This window comes from Euprymna scolopes, chromosome 7, assembly GCF_053919585.1.
Source record: "Euprymna scolopes isolate OS-2025 chromosome 7, ASM5391958v1, whole genome shotgun sequence".
Taxonomy (NCBI): domain Eukaryota; kingdom Metazoa; phylum Mollusca; class Cephalopoda; order Sepiida; family Sepiolidae; genus Euprymna; species Euprymna scolopes.
The window spans coordinates 137,061,125-137,073,484 of NC_136488.1; the positions used below are offsets into that span (position 1 = coordinate 137,061,125).

General features: G+C 37.7%; 1 protein-coding gene across 2 annotated transcripts in view; it reads right to left on the bottom strand.

Annotated features, from left to right (window-relative positions):
• Window positions 1-12,360, bottom strand: part of LOC145279987 (MFS-type transporter SLC18B1-like) — a 140,806-nt gene that overhangs the window by 15,919 nt on the left and 112,527 nt on the right. For both annotated transcript variants that reach the window (XM_080131584.1, XM_080131585.1), the window contains exon 10: window positions 2,188-2,279. In XM_080131584.1, coding sequence (XP_079987710.1) covers window positions 2,188-2,279 — 92 coding nt within the window. The remainder of the gene's footprint in view (window positions 1-2,187; window positions 2,280-12,360) is intronic.

Genomic DNA, 12,360 nt, shown 5'->3' on the forward strand with positions numbered 1-12,360 from the left:
CTGGGGAACCGTTTGTTAGGAGTCTCGAACTCAACCCTTTATTATTATTATGGGGGTACCGTGTTCAGAGTCCAGCTAGGCTTGAACGAAGGCAGTGAAAAAGTAACATTCAAAACAGAGAATCAGCAACTATGTCCCAAAGCCTAGCTGAAGTCCAAACACGGTACCCCCGTAATAATAATAAAGGTTTGGGTTCAAGACTCCTAACAAACGGATCCCCAGTTCGATACAAAACACCTGACGAAAGCCGGAGGGCAAAACGTCCGAAACATTGTGACTATAAGAACCAAGATGAGGAAGTCAGTCCGACAATCTCAATCAATGAAAACACTCTGCAGCATGTTTTGGTGGTGCATATGAATGGCAGCAGACGTTGTAAGTGATAGATGCTTGGCTAAACAACGAAGGGAGGGGGGGCACACAGAACTAAAGCTAGAGTCTGATCACCGAGAATATGTTTTCGTCCTTTGAAATAAAATAAATACTTCACTGAATGGAGATCATGCTGGAACCAACCTGCTTTAGAAAAGTGATGTCCAAGATATCCCAGTAGAAACACCCCTTTGAATGAAGTCGGGCTGGCAGTTATGTTTGGTGGATATGTTAAGTGGTCAACTTCTGGATGGTCGAATGGTGATCACTAACAAAGGCCAGAATCAGTCAAAGGTGAAAAGATTTCAAGAGATGGAAAGGAGAGGTAGTCAGAGCCGGCCTTCTAGATAAGAGCATGGAGGAGTAGTTGGATGTTCAATTAGACATTTTTTTTTTTTTCTAAGAGCTACCATGCAGTTGAACTGGTGTGCCTCTCTGGGCAGGTGGAATCCTATGAGGCTCTCAACTAAAGGACTGTATTAATAGGCACTTTGATTTGATCAGGCAAAAATTTAAATTCTATAAGTCCAGGAATGAAGAGCAGGATTATCGACTGTGATAAAATGTCCTTTGTTATTTTCATACTCATCTGTGTAATTGAACTTTAACGACGCCATGGAAATTGAATTGTAAATGGTGTTCTGATTAAGATTCGCCAATAATTAATTTGTGTGAAAGAAATCAACAGAACTTTAAAAATGGAGAAAGTATATCTGGATGACGAAGCTATTGAGGTTGTTCACAAGATTGTTACCTTGGTGATTCCATTGGAGTGCAGAAGGTGCAGAAGTGTGATCGCAATAGTTAGGAGTAAAAGGACTAAGTTCAGTTAACTTCTGCCATTATAAACCAGCAGAGCAACACCACTGTCAACCAAGGAAAGAGTCTATCAGGCATGTATGCAGTGTGATGATGTATGGAAGTAATATTGGGTCAATGAGGGTTGAGGACATGTGTTGCATGGAGAAAAATGATATGATAATGATACGACTGATGCATAATGTAATTCGTAAAAACAAGCTTAGATCTGATGACCTCAGAGTAGGATTAAATCTGGATACTATAGAGAGATGCAAGTAGAACAGAAGTTTGACTGAATGGCCATGTTGATAGAATGGATGAGTATTCTTGGGTTGGTAGGTGTAGAACAGTTGAGATAGTAGGTTCAGTTCACAAGGCCAAGTAGCATAGGAAATGATAGGCCAAAGATAGGTTCATTTGAAAGTCAATTTCTTAAAGCGGTCCAATGCATGTTAGCATGTAGAACAAATGTTAAACCAAATACAGCAGAATCCCGGGATACAACATTAAAAATTAGTAAAAAAAAAAAAAAACACATTACAGGGCCTTTTGGTCAAGATCAAAGTGTAGTATCTGTTCTTCAGATGCTGCACTTCTAATTCTTGTTCTCTTTCAGTGGAGGAGAAATCCTTCACGACTGAGACAATTTTTATTTTTGTACCTTTTCTCCACGTTAAAAAACGACCCTGGTGTCTAACTCTGTCCCGTAGGGAGGCATAGTAAATAGGTACAACATTAAAAATTAGTAAAAAAAAAACACATTACAGTTTATAATGCACATGTATATAATCAAATAACATTATAAATAACACCGTAAGGTGGGGCAAATACCATAATCAGGGTCCGAAAAAAAAAACATTGTCTTCCACATCGTAACCTGAAAAAAAAAAAAAAAAAAAAAAAAAAAAAAAAAAAAAAAAAAAAAAAAAAACAATATCCTAGGGACACCGTATTATAATGATGATGATAACCATGATGATTTAAACAAATCACCATTAATGTTTTCATACTTACGATGGTAGATTTAAAAATGGTGCTGGTCCCAGGAAGAGATATGGCATAGAATATAGGAAGCTTCCACCAATAATCATTAAATTTGGGTGTTTCTGGAAAAAGATTTGAAAAAATAAATAAATTTTAAATTTTGATGAAACATAAAATCTTATGTTACTAGGGGAATTCCAAAAGTAATTATTTTTTTCTGCACAAATGAATCAGAGGGGATTGCAAATTGCATTGTTATTATGACTGAACTTATGCATTTATGACCTGAAAGTTTCATCTCTTTGTTGATGATGTGAGACTAAGAATGTGCGCCAGAAGCAGAGATATGTCATTGAATTCCTAACTCATAAAAAATGGAACCAATAAACATTCACCAGTGCCTGTTGAACGTTTACGAAGCGGATGCAATTGATGTCATCACAGTTAGGAGATGGGTTTGTCAGTTTCGGAGTGATGACAGAGATGTTATGATAACTGAACTCATGCATTCATGACCTGAAAGTTTCATCTCTCTGCTGTAGATATTGACGGTGTGAAACTCTAAGAAAGCAACCCCTGTCATGGATGTACATGGGAAGCGGAGATGCACCATTAAATTCCTGGCTAAACTGCATTGAGAATGGTAGTGACAATGTAAAACAATTTTGGTGCTCATTTTAATGGTATTGCTCCTATCTTCATAGCTCTTCAACTTTTCGAATTAAAAAAAATAAATAAAAGGTTTTACTTTTGGAATGATTCTTCATACATTAAGATTTTCAGAATACAAGTCCCTACCAATGTTGGGTATTTGTGCATACATCAGCTACTGTTCATTCGGTTGAAAAATATTTGGCGAGAAAGACTAATAGAGTAAATTAGAAACAAGATGTATTATAGACAAGGGGTAGGTTGTACTAGTCTGTACAAGTTTGCAGTAATAATGACATTAGTCTTTGTCATTTTGAAGGTCTTTACTCATTTAATATGATGTTTGCATTTTTTCTTTTTAATGAGACTATATTAGAATTGAGACCCGACGAAAGAAAGTGAAGAACATTTAATTCAGCACAAATGATAGATTTGTTTTTTTTTTTTTTTTTTTTTAACATATCAGGCTTTGGGGGGGGGGGTATTTTATGCTGAATCCATTCATTTTCATAAAATTTTCTATGCTTCAAGTTCTTTATATCTTCAAATATTTATTCATGGTGTTTGGTTTGGTTGTTTTGTAGAGGAAAATTATTTTGGGCTTTACAGAACACAGCTGAGTTTTGAAAAGACAAAAAAATGTTTGGTACATTTTAGCTAAGGATTGGTTGGTTGTTTCACAGCATATCAACCCTTTTCGGGTTATTTAATGCCGAATCCAAAGATTCGGAAGAAAAATTTTTTTAATAGAATATATTTGTTGTTTTCACGTCGGTTTCTATTTAACCCATAGTTGGGACCCTAACAGGTACTACCACTCCGGGTCAGAGTGGACGTGGGAACAATGGTAATTAAAGGGTGGCTCCACACTCCCCAAAGCCCACAAGCTGGGGCCTCACCACTGGATATAGTTTAAAGTCATATCCAGGACCCCCATTGAGGGACTTTTACCCTCTGCAGGGGGGCAGTTGATGTATTCTAATGCCCCACCGACAGGGCCATTTAGCTAAGGAAGCCGGTATTGTCAAATAGTCTAATCACAAATGATAGAAAAGCAGTTTGAAAACACTTGAACTTTGGTCAATCAAAAAAGTTCAACAAGCTGTCTCAACAACAGCAGGAAAAAATATTTAAAAAAAAAACCCAAAAAAACTAGAACCCAACTGACATTATCAAGAAAAATAAAATAAAAATAATCCATTCAATAGGCATGTAGAAATCTAATCTCCCACCTAGAAATTGGTATTTACACAATCCTACACAATCAATAAAGTCAATATTGATTTGTTTAGCATTAAAACAAAATTAAACTTAGATTTTTCTTCATCACTGCAGCGAAATCCGACAGTTGAAAAAATAAGTTTTCATTAAAAAACAATAACTACTTAGTGTTTTTATCAATTTCAACAATGAGCAATGTTATCTATATAATTGTCATGTTAGAATTAGTTAAATATTACTGCATTATTACATAAAACATGTACTTTGTATAAATAGACGATTGTGTGACATCCACCATTAATTGTAACAAGACAGATTGAGTTACTTTCCCCGACTTGATGCTATTAATTTATATACAGACTTGAATTTTTTTTTAAAAACTATTTTCCTTAATAATTAGTTTTTCATCTTATCGTTTTTTATAATTTTTGGATATTTTCATTATTGCGACATGACAATTCAGTAGGTACCATTGGTTTCATTTGAAATTCAATATTTCAATTTTTAAATTTCGCTACAATGATGAAGGAGAACCAAAGCTTATTTAATTCTTTATAGACTACATGATTATTGTAAGGAAAAAAAAAAAATGATAGATTTTATTTTTTCACTCCTGAAAAAAAAAAAAAAAAAAAAAAAAAAAAAAATGAAAATTAAATATTCAAATAAAGCATTTTCAATAAACCTGTAAAATATTCAAATAGTTAAAACTTACATTTTTCACGAGAATTGAAAAATAACTGTTTTAATTTACTAAACGTGCTATACTTCATTTTAATACATATTAGACTTCATGCTGCAGCTGCATGCCCTTCCCCACCAATGCCTCTTTGTATGGCACTCTGTCCCTCCATGTGATGCCAAGGACCTTCTGAAGACCTTACATGGAAGGCCTCCAGATGGTGGCTATAGGTCATCCAAGACTCCCATCCATAGCAGTTTGGTGTGGAGTCTGAGGTCACTGTTCCAATTAAGTTGATTGGGGCACATCATTTGAATGCCCAGCTACAGACTACAGCATAGAATACGCTCCCGGTCAATTACTCCAAGGCTGACACAGTGCTGGTGGACAGTGGAAGCATTTCAAAGACTACATCAAGAGATCCCTGAAGAGGTGTTAAATAGACTCCTCTTTGCTAGATGAACTTGCTTCCTGCCCGGATCTCTGGATCTCCTTCTGCTCACAGGGAGTGGACTGTATTGAGAAGCAACAGATACAGGACCAAAGTGTGCAAAGAGGAATGGTCATCAGCCCATCCCAGCTTCACCTGGCACCTTCTTCACATGCCCGATTTGTGACCGTACCTGCAGGTCCAGGATTAAACCATTTAAACATCAGGATACTCTCAGGTGTAAGTAATATATATAAGAGGGGGCCCATCTTCTTTGCAACAGCCTTCGCAATATCCTTAATGTATTTGTTCCACTTCATACTTCCTGTGAATGTTAAGCCAAGGAGTTTGAAGGAAGAATTTTCAGGTAGGGAGTTATTTATCACAGATATCTGTGGTTGGAGAGGCTTCTTGTAATTGTTAAAGGAGAGCAGCTTAGTCTTACTAGCATTAAATGTCATCATCCATTTGCGGCCCCATTTCACTACGGTCTGAAGGTCATTTTCTAAGCATTCAGCCATTGTATCGAATTTGTGAACATTCATCCTTCCCTCATTTATGTTACAGTGTTGTATTATCAGCAAATATACTAATCTCAGACAAAACATTATCGGGTAGATAATTGACGAATATCAGGAATAATAGTTCAAAGATCGACCTATGAGGCACTCCTGCATTAATGTTATGCTGCTTGGATGAACATCCATCAATGACAACCTAGATGGTCCTATTGTCTAAGGATCTAATTATATTTATTCTTCATCCAGTTATACTGGATGATTTAATTTTCATTAACAGCCTTTCATGCCAGACTTTGTCAAAGGCCTTGGATATATCGAGTTTCACCCTCCTTATCCAGTGCATGGTATATTCGTTCAGAGATGACTTAAAATATCTGCAATAGAACAACAGTGTCTAAATCCATTTTGTTTGTCAGAAAGAAGACTAACTTTTGCAAGGTGGTGGACGAGTGCTGGATTGATTAGCATCTCAAAGATCATCATCATTGGATAACGAAGGACAACCAAGAATATATACCAGGAGAATGCCCATTCTTAACAGGTTAATACTATTTTAATATGAACTTATTTGCATTTTATTGTAGGAATACGAATCCCTGATTATCCATGTCATAACTAGTGCTAGGACAACAGCATATTCTTTTCATTGTTTTGACTCTCAGGTATACATGACAAATCTCCAAAAAAGAAATACTAATAAACCTAGAACCCCATGCTCAAACGTAGACCCCTACTACCAGGTCTCCTTCTCCAACATCAGGGGTCTACGTTCCAACCTTCCAGAGGTTGAAACACAATTACAGGAGACGAAACCGGACATATTCTTTCTAAGTGAAACTGGCATAGAGCCAACCACTTCTCTAGACGAATTCATAATCAAAGAATACTCTAACTTAACATCTAAATCTGACCCCCAAGATCGTCATGGGCATGAAATGTGTACCTACATCAAAGATGGCTTTCCATGTGGTAGGGATATCTCCAGAGAAGACCCTAATTTACCTTATATGTGTTTCCGGGTTGCACTAGCTTACACCACTGCATTTATACTTGCCCTCTATCGCCCCCACAACAGTGGGATTACTATCTTTAAGAGCATATCTAAGAAAATTGACCACATCCTGTCTGCTCATCCTTCGGCTAACATTCACATTTGCGGTGACTTCAATGTCCATAATGTGGAATGGCTGACCCACTCAAATAAAACCGATGACGAGGGGAGGTTTTGTCATGACTTTGCCATTGCCTATGACCTCACTCAGATTGTTCACGAACCCACCTGTACACCAGATACACCCAGTCAATATGCAAGCCTTCTAGACCTTTTCCTCGCAACTTTCCCTGAGCTGTGTTCATGTTCCGTTCTATCTCCTCTGGGATCCTCTGACCACACTGTTGTAGCAGTTAAGATAAAAATTAAATGTAAAAAGTCTTCAGACGTACCTCTCCACCGTACTGTATATCGATACTCTATGGCGGACTGGGATAGCTTCCGTACATTCATATCTGACCTACCTCTGCATTCCATGTTCAAAAAGGATGTGTCCTCTATAGTATCAGACCTGACCGAATGGTTAATTGTAGGCATAGACCGATTTATACCATCCAAAAAAATTCCAACAAAAACCTAACAGCCAGCCATGGTTCTCCCCTGAATGTGCTGCTGCCATCGCACACAGAAATCACTTTTTCCATAGCTACCAACGTAATAGATGTACTGAGACTAAAGCTGCTTTCAGGACTGCCAGCAACCACTGTAAAAGAGTAATAAAAAATGCAAGAGAGCTATATGCTCAGTCTGTTAAATCCAAAGTAGCTGAGCGGCGGCTTGGTTTCCACCAGTTATGGCAAATAGCAAACAGGATCTTTAACAGAAGCGTGCATTCTATCCCAACTATCATCAATGAACCTGAGGTCATCTCGTCAGCATCAGACAAGGCCAGACTATTTGCCAAGAACTTTGCAGCTAATTCTACCCTATGCGACAATGACCATCAACTCCCTGTATTTCCTCCTATAACAGACAACACGCTATGCAACATACAAATATCTGTGTGTGAGGTCGCCAAGCTAATCAAGAACCTTGATTCCAGTAAAGCAACTAGCCCTGACGGCATTCCAGTTATAGTGCTGAAAAAGCTCCAACCAGAACTTGCCCCTATACTTACAAAACTATTTAAGCATTGCCTAAAGGAGAAGTGCTTTCCAACACCATGGAAAACCTCATCAGTATGCTCTGTATTTAAGAATTCAGGTGAAAAGTCATCTCCCTCTCAGTACAGACCAATAAGTCTCCTGTGTGTCATGAGTAAGTTGTTGGAATCCATATTAAATAAAGAAGTAGTCAACCACCTCAACAGAAACAACCTTCTTAGTGACATGCAATATGGTTTCCGCTCTGCAACATCTACAGCAGATGTGCTAACGGTTATATCACATAGGATTAATGAATCTCTTGACAAAGGTTTCCTTTCCAGGGCAATTGCTCTTGACATATCGAAGGCCTACGATAGGGTATGGCATAAGGGCCTACTTCACAAGATTTCCAGCTACGGTATTACTGGAAATGTTTTCTCAATCATTAAATCATTTCTCTCTGATAGGTTCATAAGAGTAGTGGTTGATGGGCAGAAATCAGAGGCCTACAGTATTAATGCTGGAGTCTCCCAGGGGTCCATCCTGGGCCCAACTCTCTTCCTGATCTACATCAATGATCTCCCTAAACGCATACTTAAATCATTTGTTGACATCTATGCTGATGACACGACCATCTATGGCAACACATCAAAGGCCGTAAATGACAAAGTTCTCTCTAATTCTCTCTCCTCTGATCTTGAGCACGTGGTACAATGGGGGAAGAGGTGGCTGGTCACTTTTAATGCATCTAAAACCAAGCTTCTATCTTTATATCATCAACGCTTTGATCCCCATCTGGCATCAATTGAAATGGATGGCTCTCGTCTTGGGGAGGCTCTATGTTTTGACAAGCTTCTGGGTTTGACCTTTACTCCTGATCTGAAATGGAACACGTACATCAAGTCTGTTGCCAAGGTCGCTGGAAAGATAGTGGGATCCTTCTACCGCTCCAGAAGATATCTCACTACTGATGCAATTCTCTATCTGTATAAAAGCCAAGTACGTCCAAGAATAGAGTCCTGCTGCCACATCTGGGCAGGAGCTGCTAAAAACAGCCTATCCTGCCTTGACAGAGTACAAAATAGACTTCGCGGTTTGGTGGGGGGATGCCCTTTTCTCTTCTCTGCAGCCTCTCTCCCACAGAAGAGACGTTGCGAGCATGTCTTTGTTTTATCGTTATTTCCATGGAAAGTGCTCGTCTGAGCTCCAATCTCTCGCCCCCCCTCTCGCCAATCTTTTACGAGAAACACCTGTCTGGCTGAAACTACTGTCAATAATTTTCCCCACTCTTTATTTGTGCCTAAATACAAACGTAGATTCCATGAGCAGAGCTTCTTTCTCAGAAGTGCACGACTGTGGAACTCTCTTCCGTTCGCCTGTTTCCCACCTGACTACAGCTTGGATGTCTTCAAATCCAACATAAACAAATTCCTGACAAACTGCCACCTTAAGTAAGACACTATCAAATCTCCAATACTTATGATTACTACAATACTATCTCATTGATTACTGTACACGCAATAACCCTTATCCCTGAGTGGCCTCTGGGCCTTGATAAGTGGTAACCCCCATGTAAAAAAAAAAAAAATACATTCATTAATATCTTATATGCTTTTATATAGAGTGATGTGGTTCTCAGTTGATTAACTCGAGTCAAAACAATGAAAAGAATATTCTGTTGTCATAGCCCTAGTCATAAAACAGACAATTTTTAGTTTTGCGTTGGTTCGCAATAATTCCTCACAAGAATATTTGAGTTTTTATAATGCTTAGAAGAGTCCATTACGAGTGAATGTGTTTCAGTAACAAATATTCAGTACATAACGAGAAAAATAGAGATGAAAATTTCAAAAGGACTGTATAACTGGTTAAGATCAATAGTAGTCCTCGCCAGCGAAAGTCTTTGTTATTGTTATTTATATAGAGTGATGTGGTTCTCGGTTGATTAACCGTGTCTAACTGTGTCGGATATATACTCGAGAGTCAAAACAATGAAAAGAATATGCTGTTGTCATAGCCCTAGTCATAAAACGAGGCAAGCACCAACTGAGCAAGAATTTCTATTAACCAACACAGATCAAGTAAACCGCGTTGAAATCCGACTGTGAAATGAACCCACTTCGTCTCGACAAGGGACGCGGTCGTCCAACCAGTCAATAACCCTTGCCGATGTCTCACAAGTAGGATTTTAACTCGAAGGGACGACGCCGTCCAGCAATGCTACCCAATGCTCAGTTGGTAGAGTGCTTGCCTCGCATGCAAGAGGCTCAAGTTTTGAATCCTGAGTTCGGATGTGTCTAACTGATGAGCCCAAATGAGGGCGAAACTCGAGTCTTGGACTTCCGGTTCGTTGACTGTCATGGCTCTTGTGAGCTGCGGCGTTGTTTGGCTGTGGAATTTATTATACAATCTCTCACATTCTGAAAATCCTAATATATATATATATATATATATATATATATATATATATATATTTGCCAAATATAATAAATGTTTAAATATCACTTGGTATTTTTTTTAGTATCTTAGTATTTCGAATATTTGTGTTTAGGTGAAAGGCACAATGTTACTTGGATGTAGGGGGCTACTGTCGCGGAAACATAATTTGCAGAGATACTATGTAGGGAGTTGAGCAGCAAGATGTCTGTTTACATTACACTTGAACTTCTGCATGTCAGTACAGTTGAGGAAGCAGGGACCCGGAAAGGAATTCCAAAGTCTAGTAGTCCTATGAAAGAAACAATTAGAGTAGAAGGCTTTTTTTACATCTGGGGATTTCTGTGTAGGGGTGGGATTTTGCTGCTTGTCAGGTTTGTCAGGGGTATTTATGTCAAGGAGGTAGAAGGGCTTGTAATTCATTGGAGCATCCACCATTAAAATACTTGTAAAACAGGCGGAGGGATGTAACATTTCGCCGATGGGGAAGGGGTTGAAGCCTAGTTAACAGTGTGGGATGTATTAGATTGGTGACTCTTGAACCCTGTCTAAGAGTAAGAGACTTAGAATGTGGTAGTAATGCTACAAACAACGTCACCCCAAAGAAACAAAAAGTTTGCTCTCTCTGCTACCAGTACGGGGAAACCTGAAGAAGATGCAAGAGGTCTGAAAGTGAATTTTCAAAAAATGAGTTAAATGAAAAAAAAAAAAAAAAATTTTTAAATAACAAAATTAGTCTTCGGCTTGTATCTCCCAATCTATTTCACTCTGCACTTTGGAGTTAAATAGTATAATCACTAGTGGTGATATTCTCTTGTTTATAATATACTCTTCCAATCTTTTTATTCTTTCATTATTACCAACAGTTATTACAGAAAGAGTGACAGAAGTAAGAGTTATAAGTACTGTATAGAAAAGAGTCAAAAATGGTGAGATGGGGTGACTGGTAGAAACTCAAGAGATTGGTCACTTTGTAAGTTACTTGAAAATTATGGCTCGTTAGAACAATTAGAATGGAATGTTTAAAAAATTTTTAGATGAGGATTGGATTCATCGGATTACTGTCCTCACCTTGACGTTTCGGTCGATGTAACCACCGACCTTCTTCAGGTGCATCTTGTCGAACTCTGGAATCTTTCTATAGGAATTTGGACGGAATTTTGAACGGAACCCTTTATTTAATTAATGCGTTTAGCATGCTCTTGTTCTGCCAGTCAGGTATTTTTTGGGTCACCCACACTGACACCCAAGATGTTAACAGTCGTTCGATGAATCCAAACAATACGAAATAGAGGAAATTGTTTTTTTTTTCCCCTCCCAACATAATTCAATCTCAAAACTGAAGAACATTTTTTTGTTCATAATTTTATATTTTATGCAAATAAATATTCGAAAATATATTGAAAAAAAAAAAGTTTTAGGGAAACAAACGTTGATTAACTCAGAATAAATAACTTAGAATAAATAATTACACATTATGCTAACACGTTCATTATTTACATGGTGTATGCTTGAGATTGGAAGGACGGATGAGTTGAGGAGTGGCAGGAGGAGGATACATTAAACATAAAAAGAAAGAAAAAAGAAGTAAAAAACAAAAAAGTAGAAAAAGTGGATGACAGGTGAGGGGTTAAAGAAAGTAAAATAAGATTTGACTGCTGACCTAGAGGAACAGGTTGAAACCAGCTTTTCTAGTCAGTCACCATAACAACAAGGGTTTTGATTGGACGACTTAAATCGTTTTCATCTAGTGATCAGTCACTATGGCAACAAGGACATTAAAATCATACACAAATAACAGAATGTACTAAAATGGCAGGAGGTTGTGACCCAGGGTTAGCAATCCTTGCTTTAGATTCAAAGATATCTTATTAAACAAGGTAAATACATTGCAATAAGATAAAATATAACATTAAAAAAAAAAAAAAAAAAAAAAAATGGAATTCCAAAAATTTTCTTGCCAACGAGGTTATCGTCAAGACTGATTTTATAAACAAATTTGATTGAATTTGTTCATATATTTTTGGAACACACCACCGAATCAGATTTTTCTTCCTTCTCTTTATTTAATGTCGGTCAGTTTCCCTTGTTCAGGTGTGAGACTGTTCTGATATTATGTCTAACCC